General features: G+C 33.6%; 1 protein-coding gene across 2 annotated transcripts in view; it reads left to right on the top strand.

Annotated features, from left to right (window-relative positions):
• Window positions 1-16,813, top strand: part of LOC150104295 (protein bicaudal C homolog 1-A-like) — a 321,235-nt gene that overhangs the window by 255,620 nt on the left and 48,802 nt on the right. For both annotated transcript variants that reach the window (XM_090396901.1, XM_090396900.1), the window contains exon 15: window positions 2,639-2,790. In XM_090396901.1, the coding sequence (XP_090253027.1) occupies window positions 2,639-2,790 (152 nt within the window). The remainder of the gene's footprint in view (window positions 1-2,638; window positions 2,791-16,813) is intronic.

The raw sequence follows: 16,813 nt of genomic DNA, 5'->3' as shown, positions 1-16,813 counted from the left end.
TCAGAAGCTGAAATCTGATCCTCTTGTTGAAAATATCCAGTTTGTCTAATTGTTACTTATGGTTTCTCATCCATAGTTAACCAGTTGGATCAGTTATGGTTATAAATGTTTGTAACTCTATATTTTTTTGCTTTCATAAATTTAAGGGTTTTTCACACTTGTATCAGTTAACTGATTCTATCCTGCCTTTATTAATGATTATTGCTTTTCTATTGCTTTTTATTGCTAATTTCTGTAATTCTAAATGCTTCTTCTGCTTTATGTTTAATTCTCAACATGTTAGAATTAAACATAAAAAAAGTACTCTGATTTATTTATCAGAGTACTTTTATTATCTACATTCCAGATACAAATGCACTGGATAAGGTAGATGGGAATGAATGACAGATTAGTAACCAGAATAGGAAATTAGCTGATATGGACAGTACTATGCCAGAAAAGGAAGGAACTAGTGATGTGTCACAGGATTGGTAGTGATATTGCTTGTGGTTTGAAGGAGGACATCCAGTTATTTGCTGATTATGCAAAGCGGAGGAGCATTATAAAAAGTTAATGCTACATCCCTGAAGGGATGTGATAATAATAGACATTAAGATTTATTGAAACTTGCTCATATACATGATCATCATGCTAGTTCTTCCTCTTCTGGACCTTCTCTACAACCATTTCACTTTTAACAGTTATGCAGAGCCATTAAGCATGATATACACCAAACTTAGGTCTATCTCAAGATACATCACTTTCATACAAGATATGGACACAAATCTCTTATACTATTTTAGAGACTTCAGCCTTTAAAGCTTTCCCTAAGACAGTATTCTTATTCATAAATATTCTAGTATCTATAAAATTAACTGTTCTTGTCGCAAGGCTTGCTTAGGGCAGACTGTGAGAAGCTAAGATGTTTGGGAGAATGAATGCTGTAGTGATAATAACACTACTCACAATCTCAAGGAAATCAGGACTCACTGCACATGTGCTTGTGCATGCACACACACAAGCCAAGCCTCCGCAGGGAAGCATAAAATGAATTGATTAATGTTTTTTGATGGCATCTGTTGAAAATAACTTTGTATTGTGGCTTCAAGGAGTCTGTATATATAGTTCACTTACATAGCAGCCTGAACAAAAACCAGTATCTAACTTTACATAACATTTGGAAATCACTTATTCTGTTTTGCAGCAAATTAGACCTTTACTACGCTAATTACCACATATGAGTTATTTGATATTGAATTGTGTATGTAATAAATGCCTGTAAACTTCTCTTCACTCTGAATTGTTACTTCATTCTGAAACATATTGAGTGTAGATGTTTTTACATTTGTACTTCTCATTGCTATATAGATTCGCCTTCATGATACAAGAAAAAAGACAGTGATATATATATGCATTTTGTTTAAGTAAATTAACAAATTCCTGGCATGGATCCTTTCTTCTTGATATAAAATTTAAAAATGAACATTAAAATGATAATGTTAATTTTTAAGTTATTATATATATATATATATATATATATATAATAACTTAAAGTTATTATATATATATATAATAACTGTCTATCTTTCTGTATGGCTCCCAGACCTGGAATATCTCAACAAAAGCAGCAACCAATATTATAAATAGCTTTGGAACTACTTGTCTAAGAAATATCCTGGATTACTCCTGGGAAGACCACATTCCCTACTCTATTAGATGAAACTCAGCAAGACCCTCTAGTCAGCACTGTTCAAAGAAACTAAATAAAATGGCTCGGCCACCAACTCAGACATCCACCCTCTGTTCCCTTTGATGCACTGGTTTTCTATATGCCCCTACAGCTGGAAAAAGAAAAAGAGGCAGACCACGAACTCCATATTGGAAATACATCAGCAATGTTCTCCCCGTTTTCCCCCAACTCTTTGCATCAGAGATCTGTCATATGCTAATTGACAGAGAAGCCTGGTTTTCCTTCATGTCATAACAACCTTGAAGTCCTTTCTTAGTGTTCACAGACTACTTATTTATTTTGATTGGTTTCCCTATTTATAATTGTAAAATTATAAATAAATGTATAAATAAATATATAGTGTGTGAGAGAGAGAGAGATTTGTACTATGGAGCAGAAGCATAATATTGGTATTTCCAGGAGAAAGATGAAATTCAAAATCTGGGTTAGATAGTTGACAAGGATTCATTGGAATTATGCCCGAAACAACTAAGGCTACAAGGCCAGCATTTTATCTGTTAATTGCTTCGTTCCTTTGAACTTTTTTGTCTGTTTTATGGGAATGAAAACTTTGCCAGCATTATGTGCAACTGGTTAACTGACCTTCAGCTGTAAAGGTCTTATAAAGATTTTTTACATTTTGGATGGAATTCAAACCTGGATATTTCCAAATGAAAGGCAAATGTCACATTTTTTACAATTCTGTTATAGAAACATGTTGACTTGACTGAAGATCCTTGATCTTCAGTCAAGTCAACATGTTGTGTACAAGTCATAAAGGCAACATAGCACATTGCTACTGAATACACCTAGAATTTAATAGCTCAGACTAAATTTTATAGGTTAGTTGCTAATATTGCCATTCTTTCCCTCTCTGTTAAATTAATAAATATTTTAGATCACTTATAGAACTGTTTCTTTACTTGAAAGCAATACAAAAACCAATTGGAGCTGAGGCTAGAACACCTACCAGCTTGTGGTCTGGACTTGGATTTTCAAAATCTATGCCAGAATCAGTTATCAAACAGAGACTTTATCAGAATGGATTTCTTCATCGTGCTTGTTGTGATAATCATAAAGAGGTAGGTAAAACAATATAAAACCCAAAATGGGTTCTGTTATTTGTTACTGACTTATTTCCCATTTTTTAATTCTATTAGATTTTACTGACCTCTGTTATTAAATTATTTCAATAGATTTATATATCTTACGAAAACATATACTTTATCAATCATATTATTGTTTTTAGGGAGATGATAAGAACATATAAGTAAATAATAAAAATTCTAACTACAATCTCTCCATGTGGGGTACCTGTTCATGTTGGAGGGAGGGGGGGGGTGGACATCCCGGTGATATACTGATTCTTTTCATTCATCTTTTTCTGTTCTTTTCTTCTTATATTCTTAGCATTGCTTCTGCTGAGTCATTTTTACTATCCTATTTTCCAGACTACAATCACTGTGTTTACCATTGGTGCAATCCATGGACATCCAGAAAGGGAGATCCTGGTAGTTGTGCATTATTTTGATCCTGCTTTGGCAGTCTTAGATATTTTTGCCAGAATCATTGGATATTACCTTCTTACACAGCAGTGCTGTGAGGTATTCCATCATAAATATCATGATGGAAAATAAATAAAGCTTTACTGGAATATATTCTCAACGTTGGCAGAAGTTGATTTTGCAGACGTCTCTGCTATTAATGAATCATGTTACAGAATATATAATATAAGCCAAAATATGAAGTCAGTTCCACCTTATCCTCAACCATGATAGAAATTCAGATAATGTATAGCAGCTAAGAAAGAAAGCTCTGGCTTACCTTCTGCAGATATCCCACTATGTACACAACTTGATTGCTTTCAAACATATTCCTGTTCAAGACAATATATTTTCTGTCAGAGCCAAAAGGACTCGTGGATCCAGTTTCATTTCTACCACCAGATCAACAAACACCAAAAAAGTTCAGGATAAAATCCACAAAATGAAGGGTAAATGTTCCATTCACCTCTTTCAATCCTGGACTGAAGAAAAAGGAGTTCTTATGTGTATTACTTCACCATCATTCTTGCAATACGAGAATCATAGCCAGTTGTAGAAAGCCATTGACTATCTTTAACTACTTCAGGAGGCCTAGCTGTTACATTTTTCAAAGTCTTTGTAATGTTTTTCTGGGAATTGGTGAAGTTATAATCTAGCAGTTTATGTGCTGTCTCTAAGCAGTACATTCATTTTCCAGTTATGATCACTGGTATTGAGGACACAATAGCATTTCCCTTATCGGCTCTAGTAATTAATTATTATATTTTTATCTTTGCATAATTTATAAAGAGCATAGTGCTGGCTGTTGCCACCTAAAATAAATCTCTCCAGTATCCAACTCTGACCTCCATAAATTACTCAAAGACTAAAACTTAATTACTAGAACTGATAAGGATAATGCTACTGTGGTCCTCACTACCAGTGAGTGATTATTATCAGTAAATGAATGTATTGCTTAGAGACAGCATTACTTATAAACTGCTAGCATTACTTATAATCACAAGTTACATCAATTCCTAGCGGAAGAGGGGGAAACATTAAAGACATTCAAAAAAGTCGCATCTTGGCCTCCTGATGTAATTAAAAAAAACAAAAAACTTCCAGTTTCCCCAACCACCAGTTGTATGATTTGCCTCAAATTTATAAACCTAATAACTTTCACCAACCTACAGTAGATACTATTGACTCCTCTCTTTTAAACTAGCCAAACTGTTAGGTTAATCTTTAACCCACTTACTAGCCATCTTATATATACAGTAGTTCCTATCCCCCCCCCTCTTATCTGCAGGGAGTACGTTCCAAGACACCCTGTGGATACCTGAAACTGTGGATAATACTGAACCCTATATGTACTTTATTTTTTCCTATACCTACATACCTATGATAAAGTTTAATTTTTAAATTGGAATTTAATTTTTAAATTTGAAGTGAATGCTCCTCTTCCAAGAGGAGCATTCACTTCAACAGAGTACCTGGAAGAAGAACTAGTTAAGAAAAGATCTAGTGTTGGGTGAGTGAAAAGAATTATCAGGAATTTGGGTATAGAGATGAAATCTGTTTCAAGTCATTGCTTACAGCAAAAATCGCTGCCTCTCTTCTGAAAGCTTGGTCAGTGAAATTCGAAGAAGGGAGCCAATTAGAATTATGGACATTGAAATCACCAAGAAGAATGACTTCATTGTTTGGAAATTTTGATTGTATGAAATCTAGTTTTGAAGATAGAAAGTCAGTAAGTCGGAATGATTTTCAAAATTGGGAGAATGATAGAGAGCAGATGAATGAAACAAAATGTGGCAAAGAAATTTTAATCCATAGAAGGTCAGAAAGGTGAGCTTCTAGGTTAGACATCCTTTGGCAAGGAATATCAAAATGAACACACAAAAGCAAAAGTATACTTTCCTTATGGCAGAAGTCATACAGTGTATAATTGTATAATTTGGACAGTTTAGATGAGTTGTGGTTCATCAGGTTTGGATGACTGAAAATGATGATGCACATCATTTAAGTTACTGTTGATGTCATGGATATTGGTAAAGTGAATGTGAAAGATTTTTTATGAGTGATTTTTAGGTTTACATTTTTTTTAATTTAATTTTATTTTTAATTTTATTTTTTTTAAAAGAATTTTAGATGGTTTATTTTTTCATTGAACCATAGATAGACGCTATAAATATATAGACTTAGTTTTATGCTTAATGCTACAAAAACCACATCTAGACTCTTTAACATGTTGCCCAGTTCAAGAGTCTATTGTCTAAACCACAATACAGTCTTGACAGTGTCCCTTCCCCCCATACCATTACACTGAATCTCTCCTAGCATGATCTGGCAGTGTAGTTGGCAGCAAGATTATGCGCTATTTGATCAGGAAACCACCTGGTTCGGTCCCATACACTAACGGGCAGTCAGCCTGCAGAAATGCTTTGCTGCTGTACCTTCAAAAGTGGAGAGGAGGAACTGGATTCCTCATCACTCATGCTTGCATTTCAAGGGGGGCGAGAAACTGGAACTTGCTCTGGGAACCTAACGTGATAACCATTCAGGTTCCGAATAAGCAAGGTGGTAGCATTTTGCTAGACAATGAAAGTAATCTACTACCCAGGATTAATTGCCATTTACTCCAACTAGGAAGGTATCCTTTTATAATGGGAATATTTGCTGTTACCAGAATTCCCCTTTAGTAGAAACAGGCCGCACTACAAAAAAATGGCGGGGTTGACTTGACCAGGAGAGGCTGTATATTGCACGAACACTGTCCCATAGTGGCCCTGTAGTTAAAATAATAAATTTAACTATATTATGTTATTACTATGGATATGCAGAATGTTGAGATGAAATAAAATTTATCAAAAAAATTTGCAGTTTTCAAAAACCGCAGATTTTTTTTTTTAAGGAAAAACATAAGAGCAGTTCTGACAGAAAGCAGTATAGAAGAATGAATGAAGAAAGATTTGTTTTATAAGTTGAAATTGAATGCCTATGTTAATGAAATAAAACAAAGAAGTGTGGTTTAGTAAAAAAGAAAAATTCATATTTTGATAGTTAATATTTCTTTAGTTTTACCAGCATGACCATTGTGACTTATTATTAACATTATTATGTGATACCCCCAATGAGTCTTTGGACTCCTTGAGGGAAAGGCACCTACTCTGCAATTCTGTCTCCACCACTTAATCCACCAACTATAGTGAACTGCCACTGCCATCACCTACACCAATGCCATCTACTGTCCACCACCATCATCACCACTAATATTTTTATCTGTAAATTGCATGTAATCTTAAGCAGACCTGACAGAGGTTCTCAAGTGTGACCTAGCAGACATTTAATGAACATTAGGATTCAGTCAGTTAGATAGTTTTGTTGGAAATGCAAACCACCTCTTGTTTTTTTTTTAAAAAAAAAAAAGACATATTTTAAGAACAATAAATACTCATCTTTTTTGGATTTATTTGGTTTCAAAAGTTTGCACATGCTTTCTTGAATAAGTATACAAATATAAAAAGAGAACTGCAGGGAAGTGCCTTTTCCTGTCATTTGATAATGGTCATTGCCATGGTCACCTAATGTGGACATTACATATTTTTAGAAATCATTGTAATTAATTCACATGTGATATCTTATTTCAGCAGATTGACTAGTTTGACTATAGTGATTGAGACCACACAAGGAAGGAATTCACTTTGTTTTTAGTAAGAAAAATGGACAATAGTTCTGAACAGGAAAGAAGGAAGTGAAAAAGTCAAGGACTTCTTTTGGAAATTTGACACTTCACATAAGGAGTAAGTTTGGTGGTAAGGCTTACAAATGGCTATTCATAACTGTATTTTTTAAGGAAATTACAACATATACTAATATTAACTAAAATAAAATTAATACTTCCAATACTTTGGCAGTCTGATTGCCATGATCTGTGAACAAAATATAATAAGATATGCAAATGCAGGCACTACACTAAGTAATAAAGATGAAACATTCAACTGAGTAAGTCTCAAGTCCTAAATAGTGGCCCATAGTAAGCTAAATTGAGCATCCTTGGCTGAAGTATGGAGGATGAGCACTTCCCAAATTTCATGCAGCCAAATTTGTTGGGGTTAGAGTAGTTTCTTAACGCAGAAGTATATTCAAGGAAAAGTCTTTTGTATTTATATTTGCTGCAATGGAGTAGAGTAGCTTTCTTCCAGCATATTCTATAGTGAGTCCAAAGCATGATAAGCAAGTCCTGAGTAGCTGTAGTGATGGAAACCAATATAGTCCTCCTTACATTCAGCAATTCTGATGTTGGCTGTCCTGTCTGTTTGACCATAGGAGAATAGTTTACAACTACAAAGGACCTGGAAAACATCTGGCAAGTCTAAAGACTGTGGCTGGTGATTGGAGAAGATAAGGGATGTTAATTTTTTTATATGGTTTGTAAGTGGTTGAAAGGATGTATTTTTTAAGATTTTTGTTAATCGTTCGGATGTGCCTTGGATATATGGAATAGTGATAGCTTTGGTGTAGTCTCTGTTCTGGAGAGGGGAAGAGGATGTGTAGGCTTGGGGTTTTAATATTTTTTGGATATGGTAGGAATTGTAGCCATTGTTAAGAATGTTCTGTGAAGTTAGTCAAGTTCAGTGGAGAGGGCACTGTTATCTGAACTAATTAATTTAGCCCTGTTGTATAAAGATTTAATAATTCCATAGTGTTGGGAGGGAGGGGGTTGTGACTGTTTATGAATGTATCTGCCAGTGTGTGGGGGTTTTCAGTAAATAGAGAATGCCTGATTGGATCCCTGGCATTCTGTTCTCTGTAAATAGAGAATGCCAGGGATCATCAGGTTGGCTTGTAATTAAAGTGTCTAGGAAGGGGAAACTGTTGTCATTTTCTTTTTCTAATGTGAACTGAATCCTGGGATGTTGATTATTTAGGTGTGTTAAAAATATGTTGAGAGCATCCAGGCCATGTAGTGAAATGGAGAACACATCATGAACAAAGTATAGCCAAACAGTGGGCCATTCTTTGGACACCTACTATAGAATATGTTGGAAGACATTCACTCTACTCCATTGCAGCAAATAAATACAAAACGTTTCCTTCAATCTGCTTCTGCCTTCCCAACCTCACTAAATTTGGTTGCATGAAACTGCCCCAAATTTGAGAAGCTCTCATCCTCCATACTTCAGCCATTAAATTTATTTCAGTTAATATATATATTGGTCTACATTGTAATTTCCTTAAAAAATAGTTGTGGCATAAGTAGTTATCCGATTTTCATTCTTATCAGAGAGAGGAAGTAGTCTTTAGGCAACAAATTAATTAGTAAAGAGGTGTTGAGCAAGTAATTATTTAATATCTTATTAATAATGAATGCATCACAAACTAATGAACATATTTCAAGACAGATCAGTCCATATGTGATTTTGTTCACCTGCTAACAGAATATCATTAAAACAAATGACATGGACTCAATGTGCAAGGGTTTCAATGATGCCATATTTTTGGTTAGATAAATGATAACAGCCCATATAGATAAATCTTAAGCCAAAGTGGGATTTTTATTTAATATCTTATTAATAATGAGACTACATATAGATCTGCCTGTCCAGAGGCGTTAGGTAGCAGCCCTACCACTGGACTTACCCAGCGACAGGTTAGTAACCTGCCCTGGGGAAATTCAAAATATTTTCAAGTTTCATGCAAAGAAAAGCCGGACGGACTGTCAGGGAAAAGACCACAACCCAGGAAACGGTAAACGAAATTGAAAAAAGGAACACATAATGAAGATTGCAACATGGAATGTGAGAAGCATTGCACACAAAGAAGAAGAACTTGATAAACAACTAAACCAAGCTAACATAAAGATATGTATAGTAACAGAAACAAAGAAAAAACAAAAAGGTACAAAAGAAACAAACAACTATATACAAATCTACAGTGGGGTAAAAAAAGAAGAAAGAGCAAAAGCAGGTATAATGATTATGGTACATAAATCCCTAAAGAACAATATTGTATATTACAACTATTTGAATGAAAGACTAATAGAAATTAGACTCGAGACATTAAGAGGCCACATAACAATAATTGGTGCATATGCACCAGAAGAGGGAAAAGAAGAAGACAGTAATATATTTTATAAAGAATTACAGAATGCCATAGATAAAACAAACAAAACTGACTATTTAATGCTAGCAGGAGATTTAAATGCCAGAATAGGAAACCAAAAATACAAAACAAACATAGGTAAATTTGGCGAAGATACATGTAATCAAAATGGTCACAGATTGCGCGATTTTGTCATTTATAATAATATGAGAATAATGAATTCAATGTTTAAACACAAGGAAATACATAAATATACTTGGTCAGCCAGAGGATACAAATCAGTAATTGACTACGTTATCACAAATTTTAAATTAGCAGAGTTAATTTTAGACGTAAGAGCATATCGAGGCTTTGAATTAAACTCTGATCATTATATGGTATCAGCAAAAATTCGTTTTAAACCAAAGTGGCTAAAAACACACAGAATTGAAAATTCTTACCAGCCGAGCTACAAAATTTCTCCATTACAGGATCCTCAAGTTAGACTACAATATCAAAAATGCACCACAAACTTAAAAACAGAAACCACACATGAATCAAGTGACATAAAAGATGAATGGGAAAATTTGAAACAAATTCTCACAAAAGCAGCAACAGAAACCTTAGGAATAAAGCACGAATGGATTAGAAAAAGAGGACTACGAGACTGGAACAAAGAAATAGAAAATATAATAAAAACCAAAAAGGACAGTTACCAGAAATGGCTAAATTCCAAAACAATAGAAGCAGAAATAGAGTATAAAAGAAATAGTGCAATTGCAAAACGAGAAGTAAGGAAAAAACATAGAGAAAGATGGAACAATTTCATAACAGAACTAGAAAAGGATTTATTTAAGCCACAACCCAAAACCTATAAAGTAATAAAATACATGAATAAAGAAATAAAAGAAAAGATAAAAATACAAACAATAGATTTAGAAAAATGAGTGACCTATTTCCAAAATCTCTGGACAGATGAGAACAATGAATTAAAATTTTATAAGACAAAGAATGACCTAATAGAAAATATCACAATGTTAGAACTGAAAAATATAATAAAGAAGATGAAAAATAAGAAAACGCCAGGAGAAGACAATATAAATATAGAACTATACAAAAATGCAGGTGAAAAATTTAATGAAAGACTTTTGAAATTTTTTAATATGGTTTGGATGTCCGGAAAAACCCCTAACTCTTGGAAAAAAGCACTGGTCATCCCAATCTATAAAAAAGGAAATAAAGACAATCGCAATAATTATAGGGGAATTAGCCTGCTGAATACAGGATATAAAATATATGCAGGAATATTAAAAGAGAAACTAAGCAGCATTGTAGAAAACAAATTACTAGAAGAACAAAATGGCTTCCGAAAAGGCCGATCCTGCATAGATCCAATTTTTACTTTAAAATTATTAATAGAAAAGAGAAGAGAATTTCAAAAAGAAACACATGTGGCGTTTATTGATTATGAAAAAGCGTTTGACAAAATTAGTTGACAAAAATTGTTTAAAATATTAACCAATTTAAACATACCAAACCAACTTTTACAATCTATTCAAGAAATATATACAGAAATAAAATAGCAGTTAAATTAGAACACACCTCAGAATGGAAAGATATATCAAGAGGAGTACGACAAGGATGTACCCTCTCACCTCTGCTTTTCAATATATATATAAATGAAATATTAACAATCTGGAAACAGCATAACCCATTTGGTATACAAATGACCCTGCAAATGAAGATAGATACACTACTATTTGCAGATGATCAAATAGTATTAGCTACATCAAAAGATGACTTACAAAGATCATTAAATGATATCTCAAAGCAATATCATATGACAATATCCAAAGAAAAAACAAAAATAATGGCATTCAAAGGAGAAAACCCAATAAGAAGTAAAATAGTGATAGATAATAAAATACTAGAACAAGTAAACACTTTCAGATACTTGAGATGTGATCTATCATACGAAGAAGAAAAAGACATTGACAAAGTTTGATATTTTAGTGTCTAAGTAAATGGCATAATAAATAGTATATTTAAGCCATCCCTGGTACAAAAACACACTAGAATCAGACTATATAATGTCTTGTCAAAACCAACTCTACTATACGGAAGCGAAACATGGACCATGAAAAGGAAAGATGAAAAACAAATTCAAACAGCAGAAATGAAGTTCCTCAGAAAAACAGCTGGATATACCAAGTGGGACCACAAAACAAATGAAGAAATCTTACAATCCCTAAAAATCAAACCAACTAATTACTACATAAGACAGTATAAACAAAAATGGCTAGAACATTTAAATCGAATGGACAACAGCAGACTACCAAAAATATTATACAGGTACAAAATAAGTGGAAAAAGAAGAATCGGAAGACCAAGAAAGAGATGGCATGAGACCTGAACAGGCCACATGGCCTATATTCCATGATAAGAAGAAGAAGAGGGATTTTTATAAATGGAAAAACTTGATGGCCCATCAGAAAGACTATGAAACAGTCCAGAAAAGGTAAGGGATTGTTTTCTGTTAAGTGGTAAATATATGCAAATAGATATTGCCTAGTAATGCTAGTGTTACATTTAAGAAATATTAGCTGTCAAATGTTTAATAAATTTAAAGTATTTTTTTAAAAAAATAAACCATGCTTCTATCAGTTTATATCATTAAATAGTATTATAACAATACATAAGCTTAATGTAGAGAAATTGCAAAGAGATGGTGACTAGCCACGAATGTATTCTAACATATAATTAGATATGGGAGGGGGGGATATTACTAATATCAGCACATGAGAAATAGCTAAAAATATCTGCAGAAAAATGCATATAACTGAATGAAACTTAATGTTTGTTTGAAAGAGAGAAAAGTGAATATGGGAAAAGATGAAGTTAATCAGTAACTGCTGTCTTCTGCATTGAGTCATGAATTTTTAGGAAGCTAACAAGAGCATTGCACAAGATGTGAGAACTGTATTCAACAGTTGCATGGATTTGTAATTTGTATCGAGTTACTTATTGTTCAGAGGTAATAACATCTGTCATCTGAGCAAGGAGCATCTTAGTTCCTTGTGCAGGTGACATACTTGCAATATGTTTCCCAGTGAAGACTAGAGGCTAAGAAGAGAAATATCTTGTTCTGAGATGTTGGTATTATCAAAGATAAGAGAAAAAGAAAAATTCTTTATTGCAAGAAATAGGACAGAATGAAATTTTGCTAGCACTAATATGATTATTAGGTCCGTACTGAACATTATTTGGAGATATTATTTAAGGTTGTATTATGTTGCATAGAGATGGAAGCAACCAGTAGAGGAAATGTGTGAGTGAGGACATTGACTTCTATTTGATTTTAGATTGCACTGGAGTGAATTAAGAGACCATCATTAGAACTGTTGTGCAACTGAATTTCGAGAGCTTCAGACATGATTTTGCAAGAAATAATTAATTTATAAGCATTGTTGTTAAAAGATTCAAATATATCGCATGATGAAGATGAGCCACCAATCACGTAAATAGTGTTGATAATTAAAATTTAAATGCATTCATTTTATAAATAATGTGAGCAATTATAAATTATAATGAATACTGAGGATTTAATTATAAACGACAATTCAGTTTTTTCCCGAAAAATTTCCATTTCCAAAAATCCTCGCATATATCTTGCTCCACAATTTTTTAACTTTAATTTTGGGGAAAAAAAGTGTGAGTTATACTCAAATAAATATGGTAGGTGAAAAACCTCTGTGGCATCCTAGCATTAGATTAATTACATAATTTGAAGATATTCTTTTACCAACATATATAATGTGCAGCCAAAGAGAAATATGACAACCCAGTTATAATTTATGTCAAAACCTAAGGTGCAGCTTACTTAATAAATCTTTGTGCAAAACGCAATCAAATGCTTTTGAAATATGTTAAAAAGACAACCACTTGTCTTTTTACTTATTCGTGGCATATTGGTGGTCATTTCTTAGTGGAAAGATTTCCAGGTATTGTGGAAGTAAGTCGATGGATTTCTGTAATATTTGAAGTAAGAACAATAATTCACTAAGGTGGTAATTTTTGCATTTTGTAGGAACATAGGAATATACTAAATATGGGCTGAGTTCAAGTTATAGGATAAATTCCCTAAAAAAACTTATTACCTTGATGGACCTATGATTTCAGTCAGGATTTCTCCATGACTGCAGGTCGTAAAGTGTCTAGTAATTCCTCTCTTGGGTCTTCCCACCTTAAGGATGGTCTTCCAGGTTTCCTTTTGGTATCTGAGAATAAACATGTTTAAGGGAAAAAATAAAAGAAACAGCGAGCTAGGCTGAGAAATCAAGAGGTTATAAGCTGTAGTTTAGAAGTGGCTACTTAGCATTTGTAATTTTTGTAGTAATTGGTGATTTATATTCTTAAAAATTAAAATTAGTCATTGTAGTAGTTGCATAGTGATTGCAGGGGGAGGGTATTCCTTATCAGTGGAACTTGCCTTGTATATCATCTATCTGTAAAGAAGAGCAGTAAGAAAGACCTAAGAATTATAGAGAAATAATAAGTTGTGTTCAGTTAGCAGATACAGATGATACTAGATATCCCTGATAATATCAGAAAAACAGTCTGTTTTTACAGCAGGAATTTCTTGCATGAATGATGCATTCTTCTTATGAGAAATCCCAAAAAATGTTTGCTAAGAATAACGAACTCCATTTGATATTTTGTAGATCTGGAGAAGGTTTGATACTATCCCAAGGAAGACAATGTAGTAGGCATTAAAGAGATCAAGCATAAATGAAGGAACAGTAGAGATGGTGCAGAGAATGTACCAGAGATCTAAGTAAAGATTGGAACAAACTCTCAGAGGAATTTAATACTAACAAGGGACTTGAGCAGAAATGCTGTATGTCACCAGCATTTTTTAATATCTACTTAGATGTGGTCATGAAGGATTGGAACAGGCAATACTGTGGAATGGATGTAGCCATAGAAGAACGTCTTACATTCTATCCTTTTTGCTGATGACATGTGATCCTTGCATAGGACAAGGAAGATGTGGAATACCAAATGAGAAAAACTATTGGATACACAGAAACATTGGTGCCTGAAAGTCAGTCTGTTAAAAACTAAGTACCTAGTAGTCAGAGGTGAGAGTGCAACAGATTTTGAGTGAGAGGTGAGTGCAATAAAATCATTGGATGCCTTTAGAGGCATTAGAAGATATTAGAATGATGAATGGTATTTTATGAAATCATAAAGTCTCAAGGAAAACTAATATGTTGTGTCGAGTGATTATAGAAAGTATTATGACTTATGGATGTGAGTGTTGGACACTGAATAACATTCAAAGGAAACAAGTAGAAGTTGAGATGGATTACCTCAAAGTATGAAAGCCACTATGGATCATCTGAGGAATGCATATTCAAACAGATAGAAGTTGAACAGCCTCTCATGGAGAGACATGCTTTGAAATTGCATGGATGTGTCCAGAGAATGAGAGGAATGATGGCTGTTGAGAGTTTTGCATTAGTTAGGAAGAAGGAAAAGAGGAAGACCAGGGGCTGTGGTGAAAGTTGAGGAGAAAATAGGCTTGCATGGTGAGGAGTGGAAAATTCATTCTTCTTCTTTGAGTGTCATCTACTATCGGAGGTTAGCAACCACCTTGGCAAATTTTGAGTGATCCTCAGCCACTCTGAACAGTCCTCAGAGCTCATGCCAGTCTGATGTCTGCCAGCCAAAATTTTCTTCCTCATTCGTGTCCCCTTCTTCCATTTATCTTCCCTTTTATAATCAATTGAAGTATCTCATATTTTTCATTACAAAGTAGGTGACTAAGATATACAGTTTTTCTTCTTTTTATGGTATCTAAAAGTTCATGTGATTTCCCCATTTGTTCCAGCACTTCTTGATTGGACGTTTTTGCTGTCCATGGGATTTTTAATATTCGTCTGTACAACCACAAAGGCTTCATTTTTTTTATCAATGTTGTCTTCAATGTCCAAGTTTCTGTGCCATACAGCAGTGCAGACCATACATAGCATTTAACCATGCATCTGAAATATTTAAATTTTGTCACTCTTTTTATTTGTTTCCCAATTAAAGAAATTTGCTGAATTAAGAATTGGTTTTGTGCTTATGACCACGAATTTAGTTTTGGTGATATGTATTCTTAATCCCATTTTTTCACTCTCTTTTGTTCACTAGTTGGAGAAGATTTTGAAGATCCTGAATATTGTCAGCCAGGAGAGCTGTGTCATCAGCATATTGGATATTATTGATGATTTCACCATTTACATTAATCCCTTCCTCTTTTCCTTTTAAGATTATTTTGAGTAGATATTAAAAAGGAGAGGCGACAGCACACATCCTTGTCTTACTCCTTGTTTGATGTTAATGGAGTCTGTAATAACGTCACCAACTTGAACAGATGCTTTTTGGTTCCAATATAAGTTTTTGATGATCCTGATGTGTTTATTATCTAATCCAATTCTTTTTAATAATTCAATCATTTTAGTATGTTGGACATTGTCGAATGCTTTCTCCAATTCGACGAAGCAAATGAATACTTCCTTGCTTTGTTCACTACATTTTTGGAATAAGATTTGAGAACAGAAAAGAGCCTCTCTCTCTCATTCCCAAACCGCTTCAAAGCCAAATTGGGTATTACTGATGGTGTCTTCACATTTTCTGTATATCCTTTTTTGAATTATTTTCAGAAACATTTTGAGAACATGACTAATTATACAGTGATCATCCTATAGTTATAAGTTTTCACATTTGCTTGTTTAGACAGCATGATAAAGGTCGACTGTAACCAGTCTTGAGGGATTATGCCTGTATTGTAGATCTTATTAAATAGCTTTAAATATAGTTAGTCGCCATCTAATAACTTTACTTATGCTGGTATTCTACCAGTGTCTAAGTCTTTACCATTTTTGACTGAGTTCAACACATATTCTATCTCTGATCTTAGAATGCATGGATCTTCATTTGTTCATGAGTATTTTCTTGGTTTTGTCTATTATCAGTAAAGAGTTCTACATATTTCATCTAGTCTTGTATTTTATCATCCTTTTCCGATATTATTTCTCCCTTTTTGTTTCGAAGGATGCATAGTTGTTTTTCTTTAAATATACCTGAGGTCTATTTCAGCTTTTTGTGTAGATTAAAACTGTCATGCTTTTCCTGTAGAAATTCTATTTTTTTGCCCTTTTCATTCATCCAGATTTCTTTTGCTTCTTTGATCTTGTCTTTATTAATTTTCTGAACCTCTTTATATTTTGTTGGGCTATGATTTTTCTATGATATGTGTTGATCCATGAGAGAGAAAATTTCATCAGATATCCAATCATTCTTTTTTACTACTGTATCAGGACACAATATTGGCATATTTCTCTATGAAGACAGATTTTAATTTGCCTCATGATTCATCAACCTTCATGACTTCGTCATTCTTGATAAGTGCTAGTTCTTGATTCAGATCTTGACTCAGTTTTTTTTTTCT

Source organism: Typopeltis vanoorti, chromosome 8, assembly GCF_054136105.1.
Source record: "Typopeltis vanoorti isolate ZY-2024b chromosome 8, IOZ_Tvanoo_1.0, whole genome shotgun sequence".
Lineage (NCBI taxonomy): Eukaryota > Metazoa > Arthropoda > Arachnida > Uropygi > Thelyphonidae > Typopeltis > Typopeltis vanoorti.
The sequence above is the reverse complement of the archived record's forward strand: the minus strand, read 5'-3'. Positions and strand labels throughout refer to the sequence as shown.